Below are 27,142 nucleotides of genomic sequence, written 5' to 3' on the forward strand. Positions count from 1 at the left end.
GGTGACCGTTTAGGCCCATGGGCCTCTTGTTAATGAGAACATTTTGCTATGACTCCTTAAATATTCAGGTGAGTTATACATGCCCTTTTGGCCTATTGATTCTCTTTCCCTCGGGGATTAGTGCAGGGATAGAAAGTAAGTGCCGTTTCTTGAAATGTGGAAATATTCTCTGTTGGCACATGATCTGCGACAGGCTGGTGAGAAGGGTGGCCGCAGGATGGAGCGAAACAAAACTGTTAATTTTGTTTAATGTTGTTGCTTATTTCGTTGTTAAATTTTGCCAAATATGATCCGTATAAGTGTAATATTGCTGGGTTATAAAGTTTATCAATAATGACAGGAGTTGATTTTACTTGAACATTTATGGCATTTGTAGGGAGGGAAATTTTGCATATTTCCAGTATCGTAATTAAAATGGAACCCCGTAAAACTCAGAAACATGTCTCCAAGAATATTGGCATTTATGACACTGATTCACACAGTAATTAATGAATGTTTTCTTTGTTTCTACAGAAGTCAGATGAGAAAATTTCAGCATTCTCTGACCATGCTTATGCACTGCCCTCCTACCAGATGCCCAAGCAGCCAGTTATAGTGTTACAGACAGCTGCGTCGTCTTCAGGCGCCCAGTCGTCATCCCCACGCAAGAGCGCACGCATTGCCATTCGTAAAGGACGGAATGCAGACGATGATGTTGAGGAGGTGAAGGATTCTGAGCAAACACATGAGGATGTTGTCGTAGAAGATAAGCCGGATGAGGAAGAGGACAAGGAGGATGAAGGGGATGAAGGGGATCAAGAAGAAACCCCTAGTAGAGGCCGAGGACGTCCAAAGGGACGAAAGGTGGAACAGTCCCCTCTTAATATTAGGTAAACGGTCTTTTTACCTTTAATGCTACTGAATGTTGATGGTTCAATTTTTGAGATGAAGAATTACGAGTGTGGAGAACATTTTTGAGAAATTGTTAACGCGTAAAATGTTTTGTGCAAATATTTCTGACACCAAGTGGTCCTAAATACAGTGGTTTAAAGGAGCTATTCTCAATTGAAAAAGAATGTGATTTTTTCCCAGTTTGCCTCTTTACAATTCCCAAGTAGGAAATTAAAAATAATAGATGTTTTACTGTATATTTCTGCATCAACTTAATCTGTCCAATCAGAAAATTTCTGTCTGCTCTATATCATCAAAATTTACTACCCAATTGTCACCAAACACTATGGAGTATTACTTGGCCAGAGTTTGATATAAACAAATTTTAGGTTATTCTGTCAAATATAGGGATCATAAAAGAGAAAAATCCATAGTTCACTTCCATTTTTGAGACGTGATGATTGAATGAATGGATTGCTCAAAGACGTTTGTTTAGCAATAGACCAATTTGTCCCCTAAAACACAGACTTGATATTGTGACAACTGGATTAGTGGGGACAGATTAAAGTCTTGATATTGTGACAACTGGTTTAGTGGTAACAAAACAAGTCTTGATATTGTGACAACTGAGTTAATGGTGGCAATAACAAGTCTGGATATTGTGACAACTGGTTTAGTGGGAACAGAACAAGTCTTGATATTGTGACAACTGAGTTAAAGTTGGCAATAACAAGTCTAGATATTGTGACAACTGGTTTAGTGGGAACAGAACAAGTCTTGATATTGTGACAACTGAGTTACTGGTGGCAATAACAAGTCTAGATATTGTGACAACTGGTTTAGTGATAACAGAACAAGTCTTGATATTGTGACAACTGATTTAATGGTGGCAATAACAAGTCTATATATTGTGACAACTGGTTTAGTGTTAACAGAACAAGTCTTGATATTGTGACAACTGATTTAATGGTGGCAATAACAAGTCTATATATTGTGACAACTGGTTTAGTGTTAACAGAACAAGTCTTGATATTGTGACAACTGAGTAAATGTTGGCAATAACAGGTCTAGATATTGTGACAACTGGTTTAGTGGTAACAGAACAACTCTGGATATTTTGACAACTGGTTTAGTGGTAACAGAACAAGTCCTGATATTGTGACAACTGAGTTAATGTTGGCAATAACAAGTCAAGATATTGTGACAACTGGTTTAGTGGTGACAAAACAAGTCTTGATTTTGTGACAACTGAGTTAATGGTGGCAATAACAAGGCTAGATATTGTGACAACTGGTTTAGTGGTAACAGAACAAGTCTTGATATTGTGACAACTGATTTAGTGGTGGCATTAACAAGTCTGGATAATGTGACAACACGATTATATTAGTGATGTGATGAGATATAATCATGAAAACTACATAAAGTAAAAAAATATTGATTGCAACAGTGAACTGTAATGTCGCATTTTTCTCTCCAGGCGATCGACAAGGATTGGCGATCACGAGCAGCGCGAAATGGCGGAGAAAATTATACAAGAGAATAGACAAAGGGAGAAGGAGGCAATGGAAGCTTTGCAGAGTGGAAAGACTGTTGAGAAACCGGACGACAAAAAAACACCTATCAGAAAAGTATGTTACCGGGAAACTTGATTTAAGTCAATTTATTCTCACAAGAAGTAATAATTTTGCAACGAGACTCCTTATTTTGTTTATTCAACTTAAATTAAAAAAAAAAAAAAAAAAAAAAAGTGTACATGTTAAGACAGCTATGATGTACGTAAAATGTCTTTAAGTTAGGAGAGGGCTTAATTAAGTTGTAAGAACTTGTTCTCAATCCTTTCTGTCATTTTCAAGGCAATAAAAATGTGTTTAAACCAACACATCCAATCTCTGTTATTCAAAAATTTGCACATGGCAGGATATTTTGAGTTTATTTTTTTTATAAAATGCCAAAGAAAGTCTATCATTTCATATTAAAGTTCCTGTATGATCCCTGATGTGATACATTCTTTTTAATTGTCACTTGTCGTTAGTATTAATGAAAGATTCTGGCAGTGTTTATCCTTTTTGACGATAACATGATTGAGAGACTGGGATATCTTGTAAAAATGATTTTTATTTGTGTGATTAGGGTGGAAGAGGCCGTAAAGCTGCAGTCAAGGCAGAGGAGGAGGAAGAAGAGGAGGAGGAGGAGGAAATTGAAGAGGAGGAGGAGAAGGAAGTGGAGGAGAAGGAAGTAAAGAAAGGCAAAGGGAAAAAAGGAACTAATAAAAAGGTACCTGATCCTCATTGAGGGTATGTGTAACACCGATCAAGAGTGGGCACTATAGTTTTGTTCATTAATGAAAGTCAAGGAACCCAAATGATTTGCATATTTGCAACTCTCATATAAAAAAGATGAAGAAGTTGAGTAGCCATGTTTGCTTTAATGAATGACCTTGACCCACTTTCTATGTCACAGTAATCAAACAGGAGAAAATCTTCAAACAGCTTCCTTTTTCACAGGAATCAAACGAGAGAAAATCTTCAACTAGCTTCCGTAAGTCCCAGGGTGATCTTAATATTAATAGCACAGTAACTCTTGTACCATGCTTGGATGAAGTACTACAAAGTTTGTTCAAACGAATGACCTTGGTTTGTTCATCCATCCAAATTCTTTCTGATGAAGAGGGTGCTGTTTTGTTTCGACAGATTAGACTTTTCTGACCTCTTGACACATACCCTTGACTGCCTGCAGTATTAGAGTGCTATATGGCGAAATGTCTCTATGTTTTCTGACAGTTGACTTAACTCATACAGCACGCTGTGGCTTAGTGAGTTGTTTTCAGTAGTTTAGAGTTGAGACACTGGCCATTTAAACTCTTTGCTTGAAAAAGGAAACGGATGTTTTCAAAAGCTCGCAAAAGGAGTTTTCAGTTCTTGTTTTGATTAAAAAACAAACTTATCATTTACCTCAGAATCTTACTTCTAACCAATTACAACTATTATGTTTTTAGACAAAGAAGAACAATGAAGAAGAAAATGATGAGGGTGAGGAGGAAGAAGAAAATGATGATGAAGAAGAAAAAAAGAAAATTACCAAAAAGGTTGGTTTTCAAGAAAGAATGTCTACTTCAGAGTATTGGACAGTATAAATGGTTTACGAGCAGATTATATTTCTGTACACAAGAATTTGAAAGATCACGAACAGTTAGTGTAATTAGGTGTTACAAGTTGAAAGTGGGTCAGCAAGGCTAGTAACTAGTCTTAAATTAATTTGACAAAATTAGAAAGCCATAAAACTTTGTGGGTGTTCGGAAAAGGGGACAAAGATGGGTATAAGTAGCAATAAGTCTGGAAATTGAGACATTACAACATCACCGAGACAAACTAGGAGCAGGGTCTTACTATCGCATATATCATCCTCAATAGAAGCCCGAAGATATACATTTAAGAAACATATGGGGATAAAAGAACAACTGGTTATGCCAGAAACCAGGATCTCAATGCTTGACAAAATGTGCTAGTGATTAACATCAGGAAAAAACTTGGGTGCAATGGCCCAGTGTCCGTAGACTTGGTCGGCAGGGAAGTGAAAATTTGGATCTGCTTGCTTGACCAGTGCAAAATGGTCTACTGAATTGTACCCTGAATATTTACACCATAGAAAGGAAACATCTAGGTCTACACTTGTGTAGATTTTGGTGATCATTCATCAAGGTTAAAAGGTCAAAGGTCATTCTTACTATTTTGGGGATTGTATGTTATATCTATGTGAGGCTGTGAGCCCCAAATGGCTTTATTTTTATTATCAAATAAACAAGTGAAAGGCAAAAGAGCTTTAAGTTAAAATGACACAAATATTACAAAAGTTACTTCCATGAAATATCCAAGTTTGAATATGATGAGTTGGGACAAATAGATTTCATTTTTAGGGCTATTACTTTGATAGAAACAGACATTTGCCATTGGACCAGTGCTTTTGAAAATTTTGTTCTTGCCCATAAATATGTCCTAGTTAGGTTCAATTTAGCGAATGTAAAGTACCTATACATGTAGACCTATTCAAGTTGAGACAATGTTTTTATTGTAGACTGGGAAACAAGGTGTGAAGGGCAAAGGAAAAAAGGGGAAAGCCGAAGATGATGATCAGAGCGAGGAAGAGGAGGAAGTGAGTGAAGAGGAAGTTAAAACGCCACGAGGTGGAAGGAAGAAGGTAGCAGTGAAAGGGAAAAAAGGAGCGAAGAAGCAAGTCAAGCAGGATAAAGAAAGTGATAGCGAGGAGGAGAGTTCTCCGAAACAGCGAGGGAAGAAAAATATAGGAAAGAAAGAGGGAAAAGAAGAGGAAAGTAGTAACGATGAGCAGGAAGAAGAGGAAACTGCTAAAGGAAAGAAGAAAGGTGTTCAGAAAGGGAAAAAGAAAGTTGGTAAGAAGGGACAGAAGAAACAGGAAAGTGAAGAAGAAGAGGAAGAGGGTGACACACCTAAAGGGAAAAAGAAAGTTGGTAAGAAGGGACAGAAGAAACAGGAAAGTGAAGAAGAAAAGGAAGAGGATGACACACCTAAAGGGAAAAAGAAAGTTGGTAGGAAGGGAAAGAAGAAACAGGAAAGTGAAGAAGAGGAAGAGGATGACACACCTAAAGGGAAAAAGAAAGTTGGTAGGAAGGGACAGAAGAAACAGGAAAGTGAAGAAGAAGAGGAAGAGGATGACACACCTAAAGGGAAAAAGAAGCTTGTAAGAAAAGGAAAGAAAGCCAAAGAATGTGAAGAGGAGGTAGAAACAACACCAAAAGGAAAGAAAAAAGTTGGAAAAACTGAAAAGAAAAAAGAGGAGAGTGATGAAGAAGAGGAAGAAGATACACCTGTCAGAGTAAAGCAGAAGAGAGGGAGGAAACCTAAGGCTAAAGCGGATGATAGCATCCAGGAAGAAAAAGTTACGCCCAAGAAAGGAGGAAAGATGGTTGTCCAGAAAGGGAAGAAAGTGGCGGCTGGCAAAAAAGGAAAGAAAAGTGCAGAGGAGAGCCATGAAGAAGAAGATTCGGAGGAAGAAGTTGAAACACCGAAGGTGGACAAAAGGAGAGGAAAGAAACTAAAGGACAATGAGGATGAAACGGAAACAGTTACAAAAGGGAAGAAAAAGGGAGCCTCAAAAGCAGAGGAAGAAGTATTGGAAGAGGAGGAGGATACGGAAACAAAGAAAGGAAAAGGAGTAAAGAAGTCAACACCAACTACAGCCAAAACTGGGAAGAAAAAAGAGGCAGAAATAAAAGAATCTCCTACTGCAGAACGAAGAAAAAGTGGACGAGGAGCAGCTGCACAGACGCCTACCACAGTCAAGGAAAGGAAAGGAAAGATGGAGAGTCCAGGTGACAACGAGGACATCAGTTCTCCAAAACAGAGGAAGGGCGTGGGTAAGAGGAAGGAGGATATGAAGGACACTCCCACTGGAGGGAAGAGAAGGAGGACTGTTTCGGAGAAAGAGGACGTCTCTACTAAAGGGAAAGGGCAAAAGGATTCCCAAAGAAAGAGACAAGATTCTATAGATTCCAAGATGAGTGAGGAGTCGGCTATTCAGAAAGTCGCTCCTAAACCTGTGAAAAAGAAACCACGGAAACCTGAGGAGGTTGTCATCGATCCAACTGTCATGGACTTGTTTAAACCTGATGGAGTCATTCATGAAAAACATGACCAATCCGACAGTGTAGAGGTCAAGGGTCACACGAGACACCCTTCGCAGTCCGAGAAATCCAAGGATGAGGAATGTGTGAAACAAGAAGGTATAGTATCAGAAAGTCAAAACTTGACCGCAACAGATTCTGATGTCAAGATGGAAACTGATCAGTCAAGTCAGGTTGAGGAGCCTGTTAAACTTCAAGACAGTGGGGAAGCAGGACCAAGTGTTTTAAGTGAAGGAACGTCGGGTGTCGGTGAAAACACCGACACTGCTGAGGTTGAAACTGGTGATCTGACAGTCAAGGAGACTGCAAACATTAAAAAGGTCACAGAGCAGGATAAAGAGAGTGAAAGTGGTATTATTGAGGACGCCTGCAAACCTCAGACCAAACAGACAGTCTGTGACAGTGTTCAGATTGAAACCTCAGATAGCGGGGGTTCTGTTTGTAAACAGGAAGTGACTGCTATTGATGCAGAAAGTGAGACAACTAAACATTCTCTTTCTGAACAGAAGGCCTCCGTAGGAGTTGCCATACCTGTTGTGTCCTCAACACCCAGTGCTGTGAGCAATTCTAATACAGGAAGTGTTGATCTTCCACAAACTGAAGATAAGGATGTTGGGCTTGATGATAAAGATTCGCTAGTCAAAGTTCAGGAGACAACAGATTCTCAAGTTCAAAGTTTAGAAGTTAAAAGTGTTGAAAAAACGCAGGAGGTGAAACAATCGGACGCTCCAGAAATAAGTGAAAAGGACAAGGCTTCTGTAGGGGATCCGGAAATCGAGGAATCACATAAAGCTGTAGATGGTCAAAATGACCAACCGACAAACAGTGGCGTAGAGGTTAGACAAAAACGAGAAAGGAAGCCTAAACAATATTCCTTTCCTTATGAAATCCCAGAGAGTAGTCCTAGAAAGGACAAGACACCGAAAGATAAAGTAAAGAAGAAAAAGAAGAAGAAAAAAGCTGAAACAGGCACAGCTGGAAAGTCATCTCAGGCTAATCTGGACAGTGGTAAGTTGTAAGGAGAGAAAAGTTTGGACAACATAGGCCGATCTACATAGTGGTAAGTTGTGACTGGAGAAATGTTTGGACAGCTTAGGCCAATCTAATAGTTGTAAGTTGTGACTGGAGCAATGGTTGGACAACATAAGCCGATCGACATAGTGGTAAATTGTGACTGGAGAAATGTTTGGACAACTTAGGCCGATTGACATAGTGGTAAGTTGTCCTGAGAGAAAGTTTGGACAACATAGGCAGATCTAAATAGTTTTAAGTTGTCATGAGAGAAAGTTTGGACAACATAGGCATTTCTACATAGTGACTAGAGAAATGTTCGGACAATATAGGCCAATCTACATAGTGGTATAAGTTGTGATTGGAGAAATGTTTGGACAATATAGGCCAATCTACATAGTGGTAAGTTGTCATGAGAGAAAGTATGGACAACATAGGCAGATCTACATAGTGACTGGAGAAATGTTCGGACAATATAGGCCAATCTACATAGTGGTATAAGTTGTGACTGGAGAAATGTTTGGACAATATAGGCCTATCTACATAGTGGTAATTTGTGGCAGGAGAAATGTTTGGACAATATAGGCCTATCTACATAGTGGTAAGTTGTGACTGGAGAAATGTTTGGAAAACATAGGTCGATATAGACAGCAGCAAGTTGTGGCAGGAGAAATTAAATCTAGACAGTGGTAAGTTGTGAATGAAGAATGTGTAGAAAATGGACATGTGCCATGGGGAAATGTTTGAACCACAAAAGAATATCTAGACAGTGGTGACTGGAGAGTTGTGACAAGACCAATGTTTTGACAACAAAGACAAATATAGATAGTGGTAAGTTTTGACAGGAGAAGTGTGAGGACATCATAGGCCAATCTAGTGGTAAGTTGTAGCTTGAGAGACAGCAGTATAGCTTTCACTGGAGAAATCTGTCATTTACCTAGGTTGGTTATAGGACTCTTTCATGTCCAGGGGTGTAGAATAGGGAAATTCCACCAGAGGGGTTTTCATATATATTTTTAATCAAAAACGAATCTGTCGGCAAGATTAGGCAAACCCTATATTTGCAAACATAGTTTGCGCAGAAAAATTAATCTCATCTTTCTTACGTGTATGGTGGATATCATAAGAGGTTTTAATTTTATTACGTCGCCTTTTTCGCATTGCGGCATCGGAATTTGTGACGTCATGTCATAGTTGAGCCATTGTGACGTCACGTCACATGAAATGGGATGTAAGATAGAAATTTCTGACACCCCTTTCTTACCCTGAACAGCTCTATCTTACACACATGGAAATGAGAGAAATTAGTCTCCTATATAGCTACTAACCACTGATGAAAAATACTGTAGAGGAATGACAGGCACGGCACCCCAATTAACACCTTAAATAGAACAGCTATGTAAAGAGCTGACTCTGTGTTACAGAAGATAACAACGACCTGAGTTACGAGGATGATGAGAACGACTCTGACTACGAACCTCCCGACCAGCTGTACTGCATCTGTAACCAGCCCCATGGCAACAGGTGAGAGCCAGGTCAACCGATTCAGTGTTACATCATAATGGTAGACCAATAAACAATCACAAGGAAAAACACTGTAGGTCTAGTAGTCTATGAAGTTATTCCCCATGATGTTTATATAATTATGAATCAATAAGTCGGGTAGTGACAAAAAGTTTTGTATAAAATTAAATTTCTTTCTCTGTTATTACCAATGGCAGGATTGTAAAAATCCACCAGCCTGGGGCTACAAGATTTTGAGCTTGGGCTAGTGAAATTTAGAGGCTTACTAGCCTGAGGCTAATGACTTTTTATACCCCTGTCAAATTTGACAGGAGTATTATGGTATGGCGTCGTCCGTCCTTCGTAATCTTTTGTTTGTCCGGTAATCTCCTACATTTTTTCGACCGATCTCTTTGAAACTTGGTATACATTATAATCATGATATGAAGCTGTATCTCCCTTAAAAAGAAATTTGATTCAACAATTTTTTCAAAAGTTATTGCCCTTTGTTCATTTCGGTATTTGATTATTTGTCCGGAGATCTCCTCCTACATTTTCTTTAAAACTTAGTAGGCTAAATAATCATGATATGTTGTTGTGTTTCCTTGAAAAGAATTTTGATTCAACAATTATTGCAAAAGTTATTGCCTTTTGTTCATTTCAGTATTTGATTTTTTGTCTGGAGATTTTTGCCTACATTTTTTATAGCATGTCAGCTAACCACTCTTAGAATGATGCAGATCTTATTTCAATGTAAGAAAGTATATAACACTATATGGCATTCGAAAGGCGTATATTGTTCCGCCCCGCGGTAGTGTTGGTTTGATGTTGTAACTGACAAAGATGCTTCTGTTAAATTCCATGACCATGAGGGTAACCAATAACATTTTAAACCTGTAAATTCCTGGTAATTTTCACAATAATATCTATCGGAACACATGGAGTCATGGGAATGCCACCCTGGTTAAGTTTTCATGGGTGTTGCCTGTATGCCCGGTGGGCAAGTGAGCTTATGCCATGGTGCGGCGTCCGTTGTCTGTCTGTCCCGCATCAACTTTATACTTTAGACAACTTCTTCTCAGTAACCAAAATAGGGTGATGATATATGGCCAGTAACATGCTGCGATTAATCGTTACCAAGTTTTTTCAAATAAATGACCTTCACTTATATTCAAGGTCACAGGGGTCAAATATGTTTGAAACCTTTAAACAACCTCTTCTGAATAACCAGGAGGCCTAGGGCGATGATATTTGGTCAGTAACTTGCTTTGATAAATAACTACCAAGTTTGTTCAAATGAATGACCTTCTTCCATTTTCAAGGTCACAGGGTACAAATATGTTTAAAATATTTAAACGATTTCTGCTGAATAACCAAAAAGCTCAGGGTGATGATATCAGGCCAGTAGTATGCTAGGATGTCTGACTTTGAATTATATATTAAAGGTTGCAGGGGTCAAATATGTTCAAAATCATTAAACGACTTCTTCTGAATAACCAAAAGGCCCAGGATGATAATATCTGGCCAGTAACGTGCTGGGATGAAAGGTTGCTAAGTTTGTTCAAATGAATGACCTTGACTTATAATCAAGGTCACGGGCATCAAATATGTTTAAAACTTCAAAGACTTCTTCTGAATAGCGATAAGGCCTAGAAAGTTGATATCTGGCCAGTATCTTGCTATGATAAAGGGCTACCAAGTTTTTTCAAATAAATGACCTTCACTTATATTCAAGGTCACAGGGGTCAAATATGTTTGAAACCTTTAAACAACCTCTTCTGAATAACCAGGAGGCCTAGGGCGATGATATTTGGTCAGTAACTTGCTTTGATAAATGACTACCAAGTTTGTTCAAATGAATGACCTTCTTCCATTTTCAAGGTCACAGGGTACAAATATGTTTAAAATATTTAAACGATTTCTGCTGAATAACCAAAAAGCTCAGGGTGATGATATCAGGCCAGTAGTATGCTAGGATGTCTGACTTTGAATTATATATTAAAGGTTGCAGGGGTCAAATATGTTCAAAATCATTAAACGACTTCTTCTGAATAACCAAAAGGCCCAGGATGATAATATCTGGCCAGTAACGTGCTGGGATGAAAGGTTGCTAAGTTTGTTCAAATGAATGACCTTGACTTATAATCAAGGTCACGGGCATCAAATATGTTTAAAACTTCAAAGACTTCTTCTGAATAGCGATAAGGCCTAGAAAGTTGATATCTGGCCAGTATCTTGCTATGATAAAGGGCTACCAAGTTTTTTCAAATAAATGACCTTCACTTATATTCAAGGTCACAGGGGTCAAATATGTTTGAAACCTTTAAACAACCTCTTCTGAATAACCAGGAGGCCTAGGGCGATGATATTTGGTCAGTAACTTGCTTTGATAAATGACTACCAAGTTTGTTCAAATGAATGACCTTCTTCCATTTTCAAGGTCACAGGGTACAAATATGTTTAAAATATTTAAACGATTTCTGCTGAATAACCAAAAAGCTCAGGGTGATGATATCAGGCCAGTAGTATGCTAGGATGTCTGACTTTGAATTATATATTAAAGGTTGCAGGGGTCAAATATGTTCAAAATCATTAAACGACTTCTTCTGAATAACCAAAAGGCCCAGGATGATAATATCTGGCCAGTAACGTGCTGGGATGAAAGGTTGCTAAGTTTGTTCAAATGAATGACCTTGACTTATAATCAAGGTCACGGGCATCAAATATGTTTAAAACTTCAAAGACTTCTTCTGAATAGCGATAAGGCCTAGAAAGTTGATATCTGGCCAGTATCTTGCTATGATAAAGGGCTACCAAGTTTTTTCAAATAAATGACCTTCACTTATATTCAAGGTCACAGGGGTCAAATATGTTTGAAACCTTTAAACAACCTCTTCTGAATAACCAGGAGGCCTAGGGCGATGATATTTGGTCAGTAACTTGCTTTGATAAATGACTACCAAGTTTGTTCAAATGAATGACCTTCTTCCATTTTCAAGGTCACAGGGTACAAATATGTTTAAAATATTTAAACGATTTCTGCTGAATAACCAAAAAGCTCAGGGTGATGATATCAGGCCAGTAGTATGCTAGGATGTCTGACTTTGAATTATATATTAAAGGTTGCAGGGGTCAAATATGTTCAAAATCATTAAACGACTTCTTCTGAATAACCAAAAGGCCCAGGATGATAATATCTGGCCAGTAACGTGCTGGGATGAAAGGTTGCTAAGTTTGTTCAAATGAATGACCTTGACTTATAATCAAGGTCACGGGCATCAAATATGTTTAAAACTTCAAAGACTTCTTCTGAATAGCGATAAGGCCTAGAAAGTTGATATCTGGCCAGTATCTTGCTATGATAAAGGGCTACCAAGTTTTTTCAAATAAATGACCTTCACTTATATTCAAGGTCACAGGGGTCAAATATGTTTGAAACCTTTAAACAACCTCTTCTGAATAACCAGGAGGCCTAGGGCGATGATATTTGGTCAGTAACTTGCTTTGATAAATGACTACCAAGTTTGTTCAAATGAATGACCTTCTTCCATTTTCAAGGTCACAGGGTACAAATATGTTTAAAATATTTAAACGATTTCTGCTGAATAACCAAAAAGCTCAGGGTGATGATATCAGGCCAGTAGTATGCTAGGATGTCTGACTTTGAATTATATATTAAAGGTTGCAGGGGTCAAATATGTTCAAAATCATTAAACGACTTCTTCTGAATAACCAAAAGGCCCAGGATGATAATATCTGGCCAGTAACGTGCTGGGATGAAAGGTTGCTAAGTTTGTTCAAATGAATGACCTTGACTTATAATCAAGGTCACGGGCATCAAATATGTTTAAAACTTCAAAGACTTCTTCTGAATAGCGATAAGGCCTAGAAAGTTGATATCTGGCCAGTATCTTGCTATGATAAAGGGCTACCAAGTTTTTTCAAATAAATGACCTTCACTTATATTCAAGGTCACAGGGGTCAAATATGTTTGAAACCTTTAAACAACCTCTTCTGAATAACCAGGAGGCCTAGGGCGATGATATTTGGTCAGTAACTTGCTTTGATAAATGACTACCAAGTTTGTTCAAATGAATGACCTTCTTCCATTTTCAAGGTCACAGGGTACAAATATGTTTAAAATATTTAAACGATTTCTGCTGAATAACCAAAAAGCTCAGGGTGATGATATCAGGCCAGTAGTATGCTAGGATGTCTGACTTTGAATTATATATTAAAGGTTGCAGGGGTCAAATATGTTCAAAATCATTAAACGACTTCTTCTGAATAACCAAAAGGCCCAGGATGATAATATCTGGCCAGTAACGTGCTGGGATGAAAGGTTGCTAAGTTTGTTCAAATGAATGACCTTGACTTATAATCAAGGTCACGGGCATCAAATATGTTTAAAACTTCAAAGACTTCTTCTGAATAGCGATAAGGCCTAGAAAGTTGATATCTGGCCAGTATCTTGCTATGATAAAGGGCTACCAAGTTTTTTCAAATAAATGACCTTCACTTATATTCAAGGTCACAGGGGTCAAATATGTTTGAAACCTTTAAACAACCTCTTCTGAATAACCAGGAGGCCTAGGGCGATGATATTTGGTCAGTAACTTGCTTTGATAAATGACTACCAAGTTTGTTCAAATGAATGACCTTCTTCCATTTTCAAGGTCACAGGGTACAAATATGTTTAAAATATTTAAACGATTTCTGCTGAATAACCAAAAAGCTCAGGGTGATGATATCAGGCCAGTAGTATGCTAGGATGTCTGACTTTGAATTATATATTAAAGGTTGCAGGGGTCAAATATGTTCAAAATCATTAAACGACTTCTTCTGAATAACCAAAAGGCCCAGGATGATAATATCTGGCCAGTAACGTGCTGGGATGAAAGGTTGCTAAGTTTGTTCAAATGAATGACCTTGACTTATAATCAAGGTCACGGGCATCAAATATGTTTAAAACTTCAAAGACTTCTTCTGAATAGCGATAAGGCCTAGAAAGTTGATATCTGGCCAGTATCTTGCTATGATAAAGGGCTACCAAGTTTTTTCAAATAAATGACCTTCACTTATATTCAAGGTCACAGGGGTCAAATATGTTTGAAACCTTTAAACAACCTCTTCTGAATAACCAGGAGGCCTAGGGCGATGATATTTGGTCAGTAACTTGCTTTGATAAATGACTACCAAGTTTGTTCAAATGAATGACCTTCTTCCATTTTCAAGGTCACAGGGTACAAATATGTTTAAAATATTTAAACGATTTCTGCTGAATAACCAAAAAGCTCAGGGTGATGATATCAGGCCAGTAGTATGCTAGGATGTCTGACTTTGAATTATATATTAAAGGTTGCAGGGGTCAAATATGTTCAAAATCATTAAACGACTTCTTCTGAATAACCAAAAGGCCCAGGATGATAATATCTGGCCAGTAACGTGCTGGGATGAAAGGTTGCTAAGTTTGTTCAAATGAATGACCTTGACTTATAATCAAGGTCACGGGCATCAAATATGTTTAAAACTTCAAAGACTTCTTCTGAATAGCGATAAGGCCTAGAAAGTTGATATCTGGCCAGTATCTTGCTATGATAAAGGGCTACCAAGTTTTTTCAAATAAATGACCTTCACTTATATTCAAGGTCACAGGGGTCAAATATGTTTGAAACCTTTAAACAACCTCTTCTGAATAACCAGGAGGCCTAGGGCGATGATATTTGGTCAGTAACTTGCTTTGATAAATGACTACCAAGTTTGTTCAAATGAATGACCTTCTTCCATTTTCAAGGTCACAGGGTACAAATATGTTTAAAATATTTAAACGATTTCTGCTGAATAACCAAAAAGCTCAGGGTGATGATATCAGGCCAGTAGTATGCTAGGATGTCTGACTTTGAATTATATATTAAAGGTTGCAGGGGTCAAATATGTTCAAAATCATTAAACGACTTCTTCTGAATAACCAAAAGGCCCAGGATGATAATATCTGGCCAGTAACGTGCTGGGATGAAAGGTTGCTAAGTTTGTTCAAATGAATGACCTTGACTTTTAATCAAGGTCACGGGCATCAAATATGTTTAAAACTTCAAAGACTTCTTCTGAATAGCGATAAGGCCTAGAAAGTTGATATCTGGCCAGTATCTTGCTATGATAAAGGGCTACCAAGTTTGTTAAAATGAATGACCTTCACTTGTATTCAAGGTCACAGGGGTCAAATTTGCTTAGAATTTTTAAACAACTTCTGGATGACCAAGAGGCCTAGGGTGATTGTATTTGGCCAGTAACATGCTGGGATGAAAGGCTATTAAGTTTGTTCAAATAAATTGCCTTGACTTATATTCAAAGTCATATGGGTCAAATATGTTTAAAATCTTTTAAAACAAATTCTTCTGAATAATAAAGAGGCATAGGGTGATGATATTTGGCCAGTAACATGCTGGGATTAATGGTTACCAAGTTTGTTCAAATGAATGATCTTCACTTATATTCAAGGTCACAGGGGTCAAATTTGCTTAGAATCTTTAAACGACTCATAGAATGTTGCAATTTGGCCAGAAGCATGCTCGGATGAAGGCCTATCAAGTCATTTGAATGACCTTGACCTTCTTTCAAGGTCACATTTGGTCAAATATGTATAAACTTTTCATGACCTAATCTCAATCAACAAAAGGTCTAGGGTGGTGATATTTTTGCAAGTTGCATGCTGATATGAAGGGCTATACAGTTTGGTCAATGTAATGATCTTGTTCGATTTTCAAAGTCACAGGGGTCAAATGTTTTAAAATATTTTAACTGGTTCTTTTAAATGACTTAGTCATAAATACTGACATTTTGCCTGTAGCTTTTGTTAAGATCACTTTTAAGGTTACAAGTGTGGGATTAATACCAGGTGAGCGATTCATGCCCATTTGGCCTCTTGTTATTGTTAACTTGTATATTTTGAATACTCTTTTTTTCATGAAGTCTAATTTTAGTTCCGTAGAAGAAAGGATATATGCCACCTTATCATGAAATGCATGTTCACGGGCTTTCAGTTGACTTTTGATGTTTACAATTGTCGAAAGTCCAATACTGCATACCGGGAATTTTTTGCTGCAGTTTACAAATTTTTCACCTTTTTCATCATCTTTAATGAGGGCGACTTTATCATTACAGCAAATTATAAGTAAACAACATTATAATCATAGTAATTAAACGTAAAGGGTGAAATCAACACTGGGCAAGAATTTATTCCATTGGAGAAGGGCGACAGATTGACTGGGCGAAAATTTTCCAGTACGCAGTAGTTTCCCTGAATTTTGGGAGTGTCAAAACCAATCAGATAGAACAGGGCCCATATTCATGCAACCATTCTCATGCTCAAGTATGGATTTTGTGCTCAAGCCTAATTTCTTGTTCTGGTTATATAACTTAATAAATAAAAATCTTATTTTGTCAGTGACTTGGAAACATTTTGAAGAGACTTGCAGCCAAATAGAGTTTTCAATGTTAACATTTGAAAACTTTCTGATCGTTTGACGTGATCAAAGAGAGTTACAAAAAAAGTAGGTTTGAGCACAGAATCCATGCTTGAGCATGAGAATGGTTTCATGAATACGGGCCCAGTCCTTGTCATGTTAGGGAGTCAAAACATGCTCTCGAGGCCGGTCTATTGAAAGCCCTGTGTTCTTTCCATTCCTTATGTGTTTGCCCAATCTGAAGTAATAAATATGTGCTTGACTTGCATTTGTCCAGGTTCATGATCTGTTGTGACAAGTGCGAGGACTGGTTCCACGGGAGCTGTGTAAACATGACCAAGGCTCGCAACAAGGAAATGGAGCAAAACAAGGAGCAGTACATCTGTCCTGTTTGTACCGGTAAGTTAGAAATATCAGAAGGAATACACTTGTCCTCTCTGTACAGGTATGTAGGATTAATAGAATCTTCCCATACCCAGAAGGTGTGAAAGATAAATCTCCAACCCTCCCCGGGTTTGACAACCAAAAAACATCACCCCGAGGGTTGGAGATTTCTCTGTTGCACCCTCGAGGTAGGGGATGATTATTTTTCTCCCATCCTATTATTTCAGTCACAACTCCACCGAAAATAGTGTAAACAAAAACAAATGTGGGGTACGAATATCGTCGTTCACTTTTGATGACATCACAATTACCAGCGATGCATTTTAATGACGTCACAATTGAACACGTGATAATCGTCACGAGGCCATCGCCCACCTGTGAAGGGTGGAAGAATAACTCATTCACCCCTGAAGACACATTTAAACTCTTCCAATTTAAAGCTTGGAATAGTTCATTATGGAAATTAAGGGGTGAATGATGTAAAGTAAATATCTTTAAGTCTAAATCGTAAGAACATGAAAAACCAAGCTCTAAGTACTAGGCAGAGTAACACCCTCCTTGCACAAGCACTTTGGATCCAAGAAAATCATAACTGGTGTAGCAAAATTTCCTGGTGGTTGGGGTGGTGCAGTGGAAAGCACACTCGACTTTCACCAGGTCAGCCACGGTTTTGTTTCTGTGATCAGGCGTGACACTTGCCCGACAGCTGGAGTTATCTCCAGGTATTCAGGTCCGTTTTCGTTTAAACAGTTGGAACCGCCCATTCCTGGCGGACCTGCAAATGTTTATGCAGGTCCGCCAGGATTAATACCCGAACTTGTTACATTTAAAAACGGACAAACCGGTTGTTCCACATAACAGACCCCTGGATTCCTCCAGCATCATGACCCTGTACGAGTTTCCATCTGGGCCAACAGGAATGCTTAATATACAAGTTTGAAAATTTACGTTCATAATTGTTGTAAAATAAATACATCTTAGATATACTGATATGCTGATGATTAAAATAATGTGTAATATGTAAAAGGATTCCATATGTAAATTCATATTTAGAATGTTCAAACATTACTCCAGTGTTTACTGCATTCTCCAATTGACTCTGCAGGTGAATACAAAGGTCCAAAGTTAAAACATATGTTACCAGGAAAGAAACCTTCAGAGCCTAAAAAAGTTATTCCATCTACAAGCAAATCAAAAGAGGAGGGAGTTAAAAAGGAAAATACACTTCCCAGAATACCGAAAAAAGCAAAAACAGCTGAGAGTTCCTCAGTCAAGGGAGAGAAGTCAGTTCTATCAAAGGAGTCTCACCACAGTGGTGAACACAGGCATCGCTCTTCATCCAAAGACGGAAAAAAAGTTGGGGTAAGTCATTGATTTTTTTAACTTCTCCCCACTTAGTTAGGGAGGCATTTCAGTGCATGTATGGCGAATCCATCCACGGTACAAAATTTGTATTCAAGACATCTCATGTACCCTTAACTCATTCAACCTTGAAATTTCATAATGAACTATACCAACCTTTCAATTGGAGGAGTTCAAATGTGTCTTCAGGGATGAATAAGTTAAATAGATTAAGTTTATGGTATAGTATGATAACATAAGTTCTTCACCTGAGTAGATTTTGGGGTCTTTTACCAGGGTTTAAGGGTCCCACATAGTATTTTTGGGGTGGAAGGGGGTTAAAGTTACAGAAATCCTCATACCTCGGGAGGTTGAGCAGAAATATCAGGATGTATAAAGAATACCCGTACACTACGAAAAACTGCATTTAAGTAAAGGACACTGTTTTTTCTGGCAAAACTATTGCTTTGATAAATCATTTCTGAAAAGATAACAATACCTCGCAGGACTTTTATGAGAAATAATAAAGATGGATAATTACAAAATATAATCAATAGTTTTTGAATGTGAAAAACATTAGCGAGGCTAGACTGGGAATTGAACCCTGGACCTCAGATTGATAAACTATCAATATCAACGGATTGAGCTACCTGGTTAACAAAAGTGGCTTGGGCAACTGTTCTACGGTTATATTCAAACAAAAGTTAAGGGGAGGTTTCTGTAAACAGGAAAAACACAATGCAGTGAGACAGGAATCCTGCAAATATAAAGTTATAAGCTTTTTGTACTGTAAGTGTGTTTTATACATTCTTTCAGGATAAATCTCATTCCGAGAGGAAGTCTACGGATGACAGATCTCACGGGCGACATCATGACAGGCATCACAGCTCAGATCACAGAAGACACTCGTCAGATGGAAAACCCGGCGACAGGCGTTCTTCAACATCTGGTCACCATGACGACAGAAAACACAAGCATGGCCATCACTCAGGACATAAATCTTCAGACTCTCAAAAACGTGACTCGAGTCATTTGCATCACTCGGGGCAAAAGTCTTCAGACTCGCATAAACTTGACTTGAGTCGAAAGAGCTCTGTAGGTGATAGTGTTAAAAGTCCACTTGTAAAATCCCCGGGTGTGAAGTCTCCAGATGTCCGTTCTCCAGACAGACTTGGTCCCCATGGTGACGTACGCAGGAGGCTGTCCTCTGGAGGGGTAGGAGACAAAAATCTGAAAAACATCAAGGTAAGATTGTTTATACCTGACACAGGAAATTCCTCAGGATTTTAACCAATATTTAACATCATCATGGGGCTTCTGTTACCTGTATCAAATTTTCAATATTCCAGGCGGTACACCCACTTTCATTCTCTGCACCCCTGGAATGTGTCATGGCAAAATTGAAGGCACAAAGATAGCTATTTGATCGGTCTTGGGTAAAAAACAACTGACCAATCGCCAGGCTAATACCTGCCCTTTGAAGATTACAAAGGAGCAACATCTGACTTCAAAGCCAGTCAATTTTACCATTATGCTGCTGCATGATTCTTTTGATGTACATCAAAGGATCAAACTAGTCCATTTGTATCATCCACAAGATGCCACATACAGAACCTTCCATTTTGCTATGACATATTCCAGGGGTGTACAGAGCATAAGTGAGCGTAACCCCTGTAGTATCGAGGATGGTATGTGCCATATATTCGTGTAACGTTCAGTCCTACACTTAGACCATGCCTCAATAACACTTTTTGTTTTATTACTGAAAATATGTTTGTGATATGTTTCTGAAATATTAACAGTATATAGTATATGATAAAAAGGTTATGAAATGACCATTGCCATACATTCTACCCCATATCGAACCATATTAGGTTTCAAGTTGATATACAGAAATGGTCATATTTATATAACCTCAGAATATCTGATATTGCTAGCTCTCCGATGTATAACAACCATCATCTCTTGCTCTCCGATAGATTTACTAGTGATGGGCGGATGGTTGATTGTAATTGAAAATAGTGATGGGCGGATGATTGATTGTAATTGAAAATAGTGATGGGTGGATGATTGATGGTAATTGAAAATGTATAGGTTGGCCTCCTGTCAGTGTCTGATTATTGATTACAAAATCCATAATTGATATAATTGGTTCTTTAATGAACTCAGGGGTCAAATGTATACGGTGTAAACTATACACTGAAACTCATATATTCTTATGATAGTTTTATATTATTGATGGTAATATAGAAAAAATACCAAAATTACATGAAAGTTGCTAGAAAACCATTCTTTATAAAAAACAAAACCTCATGTTTAATTAACAACTCTGTCTATTGATGTAAAAATAATGTTTTCGCTTTATTTATTATTCAGTCCCATAAAATTATATACTGTTGACCACTTCCAATAACAAATTAACTATTAATGAAGATTTTAAACCGATTGCCCTTCTCTAGTATCTGAGTATTAACAGTGACACCTGTATGCCCTTCTCTAGTATCTGAGTGTATTAACAGTGAGACCTGTATGCCCTTCTCTAGAATCTGAGAGTATTAACAGTGACCCCTGTATGCCCTTCTCTATTAGCTGAGAGGATTAACAGTGACAGCTGTATGCCCTTCTCTAGAATCTGAGAGTATCAACAATGACACCTGTATGCCCTCCTCTAGTATCTGAGAGTATTAACAGTGACTCCTGTATGCCCTTCTCTATTAGCTGAGAGGATTAACAGTGACAGCTGTATGCCCTTCTCTATTAGCTGAGAGGATTAACAGTGACAGCTGTATGCCCTTCTCTAGCGTCTGAGAGTATCAACGGTGACACCTGTATGCCCTCCTCTAGTATCTGAGAGTATCATCAGTGACACCTGTATGCCATCCTCTAGAATCTGAGAGTATTAACAGTGACTCCTGTATGCCCTTCTCTAGCGTCTGAGAGTATCAACGGTGACACCTGTATGCCCTCCTCTAGTATCTGAGAGTATTAACAGTGACCCCTGTATGCCCTTCTCTAGAATCTGAGAGTATCAACATTGACACCTGTATGCCCTTCCCTATTATCTGAGAGTATTAACAGTGACGCCTGTATGCCCTTCTCTATTAGCTGAGAGGATTAACAGTGACAGCTGTATGCCCTTCTCTATTATCTGAGAGTATCAACATTGACACCTGTATGCCCTTCGCTAGTATCTGAGTGTATCAACAGTGACACCTGTATACCCTTCTCTAGTATCTGGGAGTATTAACACTGACACCTGTATGCCCTTCCCTATTATCTGAGAGTATTAACAGTGACCCCTGTATGCCCTTCTCTAGCGTCTGAGAGTATCAACGGTGACACCTGTATGCCCTTCCCTATTATCTGAGAGTATCAACAATGACACCTGTATGCCCTTCTCTAGTATCTGAGAGTATTAACAGTGACACCTGTATATATCAAGAGGCTTTTACGAGTAACATTTGCTGAAAAACTATAATAGTGGCTGTATCTGGTATTGTTTTATCAGGAGAAGAGAACACTGCAGAAATGTGTTGGGCCAGGCTGTAAAAAGGATGCAGTGTACGGGACAGTGTACTGTTGTACAGACTGTATCATCAAACACACCGACGAATCACTCAAAATCATACACAAGGACCAGGAGGAGCAGGGCATCAAGGTGAGTAATGACTTAAACAGTTTTCAAATACCTTATTGCATCACCATAGAAACTAACTGTTCACAGCATCTGTTTTGAATCGGTCAACTTTTCATTTGAAAAAGGACCAGGGCCCGTATGCACGAAACCGTTCTCATGCTCAAGCATGGATTCTGGGCTCAGAACAGCTTTTTTTTAACTCGCTCGAATCATGTCAAACAACCAAAAAGTCAAATTTTAACATTGAAAACAGCATTCAGCTGTAAGTCTCTTAATTTTTTTTCTGAATCGTTGACAAAGTATGATTTGTTTTACCGATTTATAATAGGAACAAGTAATTAGGCTTGAGCATGAGAATGGCTTCATGGATACGGACCCTAGTCTAGGTGACTATTTCTCGACAAAATTTGGAATGGTCTAAACAATGTGCTGTAGGGCTGCAACGATATATCGTGCAACAATATATTGCGATATTTTGAATAGGGTACGATACATCTTATATTTTGGTAGGTCATGATACACCTACGATATTTTCCAGATTTGTTGTTGGGAAGTGTAATATTTATATGGAAGTGTAATTATTTCCTGTTATATTCTGTATTTGTTCTTTGCTTTGAACAAGAAGTTCTTCCTTTTCATAAACTAATTTTTAATATTTCAGTTGAAAGACAAGTCAGAGAGGAAGGTGTATGTCCTAGAGAAAAAGACCGGACGATTATTGACTGGTCAAAATGCTCCGACCGAGGCCAATCTCAAGATATGGCTGGAGAGTCATCGGTCATTTGAAATCCTCTGTCCCACAAAGAAACCCACTTCATTCTATGGAAGTAAGCACAGGGAATATTTAACTCTTTCACCCCTGAAATTTCATAATGAACTATTCCAACCTTTGAATTGGAAGAGTTCAAATGTGTCTTCAGGGGTAAAAGAGTTAAAGAAACAGAACAAAGAAGATCTGAATGAAGTATTTATCTTCTGATAGATTGATGTCTTTAGAATCAAATAGATGATACAGTGGTAAAAAATATGATAAACTGATATCTGAAGAAGTTAAAATCCTGATTTTTCCTTAAAAAACTCAGAAAACTCCACATACCAAAGTTTTTCATGATTTGTTACAATTACAGCCAACCTACCTGAACAACTTCTCCATAATTCAATGACTTATCTGATAGAAACTATTAAAATGGTTGTGAACAGAAACTATTAAAATGGTTGTGAACAGAAACTGTTAAAATGGTTGTAAACAGACTTTAAAATTATCATGCAAAAAAAAAGCCCAACAGTACCATTGATCTTATGTCCCATTATAAAGAAGTCATTGGCATAAGAATTGACCCACTGTTGAAACCTTTATTGGAAATAATCATATTTGCGATTAAGCAAAAAATATTAGCCATGAGCAATTGGAGATTTTGATTTATAGACAATAATGACATATATTTTAAGATCAGGCTCCAGGATCATGAGACGAACTTAGGTTCAAAATCGTCTGAACTTATGTATCTTTTTGAAAAGTGTTGTTATAAGTAATGGCTAAGCAAATATTTTGTCGAAGATTGTTTCATGATCGAAGGGCCAGCTCTGTAGAATAAAAACTTAGAAATGATTAAATGAATGGACTTATTTGTGTCACAGACAAGGAGAAGGAGAAGCAAAAGGAGCGTGAGAGGCATGTCCCAGAGAAAGAGAAACTGAAGTCAGAGGAGAGCAAGGAGGTGAAAAAGGCAGATGATGGTCCCGATCCTGTCAGACTTAATGTCAGGAAATCTCTCAGAGATGCCCTCACACACAGGTAAACCCTCACACACAAGTAAATATCCTGTCAGACTTAATGTCAGGAAATCTCTCAGATGCCCTTACACACAGGTAAATATTCTGTCAAGCTTAATGTCTGAAAATCTCTCAGATGCCCTCACACACAGGTAAATATCCTGTTAAGCTTAATGTCTGAAAATCTCTCAGAGATGCCCTTACACACAGGTAAATATCCTGTCAAACTTAATGTCAGGAAATCTCTCAGAGATGCCCTCACACATAGGTAAATATCCTGTTAAACTTAATGTCAGGAAATCTCTCAGAGATGCCCTCACACACAGGTAAATATCCTGTCAGACTTAATGTCAGGAAATCTCTCAGATGCCCTCACACACAGGTAAATAACCTGTCAAGGTTAATGTCTGAAAATCTCTCAGATGCCCTCACACACAGGTAAATATCCTGTTAAACTTAATGTCAGGAAATCTCTCAGAGATGCCCTCACACACACGTAAATATCCTGTCCGACTTAATGTCAGGAAATCTTTCAGAGATGCCCTCACACACAGGTAAATATCCTGTCAAACTTAATGTCAGGAAATCTCTCAGATGCCCTCACACATAGGTAAATATCCTGTTTATAAAAAATAAGCTTAGTCTTTATTTATTTCACAACAAATGTGAAAACGTTTTATAACTTTAATACATTTACCACTTATACCTGGATGGAAGCATGCAGAGGGTCTTAATGTGGGAGGAAACCGTAGAAAACCCATGTGGTTGGGCAGATGACCCCAATCTTTTTCATGTCCAATTGAGGAATCGCAACCCAGCTGCCTTGATGAAAGGCAAGTGCATTATCCAATGTGCAACCCCATCACCCAAATTTCCTGTATCATGCATCAGGAAACTGGTGAGAAAAACAGGTAGATATCAGGTTAGACTCAGCATCTGGAAATTTCTGAGATATACACTCGCCTCCTGCTAAACATCCTGTCAAACTCAACATTAAGGGACTATCTTATGCTATCCAACCAGTCTCGGCTTTAGGAAATCGCTTAGGGGCACACTAAAGCAAATATTCAATCTGACTCAGCGTTAGGAAATATCTCAGGAATGTTTGCAAGGCTAAACATCATGCCAGACTCAACATTAAGAAAAAAGTTTAGAGACACCTTCACACATGTTAAACCGTTTGAATCAACATCAGGAGATCTGAAAATAAAAGAGTTTTTCTTAGGGATGCGAGGTGTTTATTCAAGTCGTACGAAATTACCATGATTTGACCAGAAAAGGATGGAACATTTAGTCGACGATTCCTAGCAGGTCCAAAATAATAGAAGACCTAAACTTTGGCATCGGGCAAAGGTCACTACCGAATTTTCACAGTTGAATAATGCCAGAAAAACATATCATCTGCTAATTTCATGTTCCACAGAATATCATTTTCCTCGAACAAAAATTTGAAGTGAATTTGTACAGGGAAATTTTCGCGGCAGTTTAACTTTCACCTGTTAGGTTCTCCGTAATGAAGGCGAATTTATCATAACGGCCAATATAAGTAAACAGTATTATGTATATAGTTATTAAATGCGAAGGACAAAATTAATACTGGACAAGAATGGATTTCAACAGCAAAGGGCAAAATTTTTCCTGATTTACAGTATTAAGCAGAATTCAGTGTATAGCACTGAGCAAATCATTATTTGTGTATATTGTAAATTCTTTTTAATTAACAGGGCTGGCAAGGCGGACGACATGATGCTGTCCAACAGCGAGATAAAGTCACTAGCGTTGAGTGTCGAGGGGGAACTCTACAAGTGTTTCAAGGATACCAACACCAAGTATAAGGCCAAATACCGCAGCCTAATCTTCAACCTGAAGGACTCCAAAAATCAGGTAAGAGTTCTTCTTCAAAGTTGTACACTGCTGAACGCAACATCAGGAGTGAAGTCCCTTACCAAAGTCAAACGAATATTCTTCACTCTAGAATGTCAAACTATACAAGGCTTATAGAACAAAAGCCTAATATTCGAAGTTTCGTGTCAACATAGTTATCTGTTAATAATTTCGGTCATCTTACCGATGTGTTCAATTTATTGTTGTTTTCAATATTTGTTGTTAGTTGTGTAAAGTTCTGTTTTAAATGCAGGGTTTATTTAGGAAAGTGTTGTCGGGAACCATTAAGCCGCACCGACTTGTGCGAATGACTGCCGAAGAACTGGCCTCGAGGGAGCTGGCCATGTGGCGCGAGTACGAAACTAAACATGTAAGTAGGGAATTTAGATGTGTAGGCTCGAATAGAAATCTAGAAATGTGTTATACACGTGAACCTAGAACAAGCCCTCTTGCCAAAAAAATAAAAATACACTCACTTAGAGATTTCTCTCTTCCACATTACACAGGAGTGTAGATTCCATTCATTTACCTCAAAACTTTAACACAGTAAGGTAGCATGCATCCAAAAGTCTCCATGGAATAGTTAGGTAGCATGCATCCTTAAGTCTCCATGTCACAGTAAGGTAGCATACATCCTTAAGTCTCCATGTCACAGTAAGTTATATTAATTAACATACATCCTTAAGTCTCCATGTCACAGTAAGTCATATTAGTTAACATACATCATTAAGTCTCCATTTCATAGTAAGGTAGCATACTTCCTTAAGTCTCCATGTCATGGTAAGGAAGCATACTTCCTTAAGTCTCCATGTCATGGTAAGGAAGCATACATCCTTAAGTCTCCATGTCGCAGTAAGTTAACATACATCCTTAAGTCTCCATGTCACGGTAGGGAAGCATACATCCTTAAGTCTCTATGTCACAGTAATATACCATACATCCTTTAGTCTTCATATCACAGTAAATTACCACACATGTGTACCTGCCTGGTAAAGTCCAGAGTTTTTGTCCATAGAACCTGGAGATGATCGAGATGACAGAGAAAGAACACATGAAGGAACAACACACGATCGTGAAAAAAACTCACAAAGGGGAGGTTACTCTGGAAGAGGAAGATCTAAGTACTCTGGATGTATGTAACCAAAATGAAAGAATACTGTATACTGAGAAACTTTTGCCCAGTCAAATTTTTGCCTTTCATTGGTAGAACCCGTTTTCGTATAGTGTTCATTTTGCCTTTCATTGGTAGAACCCGTTTTCGTATAGTGTTCATTTTGCCTTTGACATGTTATTACTAGGTATAGCATGTTGTGTACTTATTTTCAACTTCATAGTAAATTTCAATTTACAAAGGATGTTAAAAGGCGAGAGTTAAAACAGCAGCGAAAATTTCTTGGTATACAGTAATTGCTATGGGAGATTTTTAGGTCACCTGAGACAAAGTCTCAAGTGACCTATTGCGATCGCCTTTTGTCCTTCGCGTTCGTCGTCCGTCGTCCGTCGTCCGTCGTCCGTCGTGCGTCCGTAAACAATTTACATTTTCGACTTCTTCTCCAAAACCCCTGAACCAATTTCAATGAAATTTTGCAGGGACCTTCCATGGACAAAGGTCAACAAAAA

At 38.2% G+C, this 27,142-nt stretch overlaps 1 protein-coding gene across 1 annotated transcript in view; it reads left to right on the forward strand.

Annotated features, from left to right (window-relative positions):
• LOC110442298 (PHD finger protein 3-like) overlaps window positions 1-27,142 on the forward strand; it is a 46,730-nt gene that overhangs the window by 4,895 nt on the left and 14,693 nt on the right. Inside the window, exons 4-18 of the mRNA XM_021485827.1 lie at window positions 514-869; window positions 2,348-2,498; window positions 3,001-3,144; window positions 3,866-3,955; window positions 4,942-7,534; window positions 8,962-9,061; window positions 16,781-16,902; window positions 17,993-18,249; window positions 19,045-19,473; window positions 21,737-21,886; window positions 22,527-22,692; window positions 23,504-23,660; window positions 25,363-25,522; window positions 25,776-25,892; window positions 26,538-26,654. Of these exons, the coding sequence (XP_021341502.1) occupies window positions 514-869; window positions 2,348-2,498; window positions 3,001-3,144; window positions 3,866-3,955; window positions 4,942-7,534; window positions 8,962-9,061; window positions 16,781-16,902; window positions 17,993-18,249; window positions 19,045-19,473; window positions 21,737-21,886; window positions 22,527-22,692; window positions 23,504-23,660; window positions 25,363-25,522; window positions 25,776-25,892; window positions 26,538-26,654 (5,109 nt within the window). The remainder of the gene's footprint in view (window positions 1-513; window positions 870-2,347; window positions 2,499-3,000; window positions 3,145-3,865; window positions 3,956-4,941; window positions 7,535-8,961; window positions 9,062-16,780; window positions 16,903-17,992; window positions 18,250-19,044; window positions 19,474-21,736; window positions 21,887-22,526; window positions 22,693-23,503; window positions 23,661-25,362; window positions 25,523-25,775; window positions 25,893-26,537; window positions 26,655-27,142) is intronic.

Source organism: Mizuhopecten yessoensis, unplaced genomic scaffold, assembly GCF_002113885.1.
Source record: "Mizuhopecten yessoensis strain PY_sf001 unplaced genomic scaffold, ASM211388v2 scaffold716245, whole genome shotgun sequence".
NCBI classification, from domain to species: domain Eukaryota; kingdom Metazoa; phylum Mollusca; class Bivalvia; order Pectinida; family Pectinidae; genus Mizuhopecten; species Mizuhopecten yessoensis.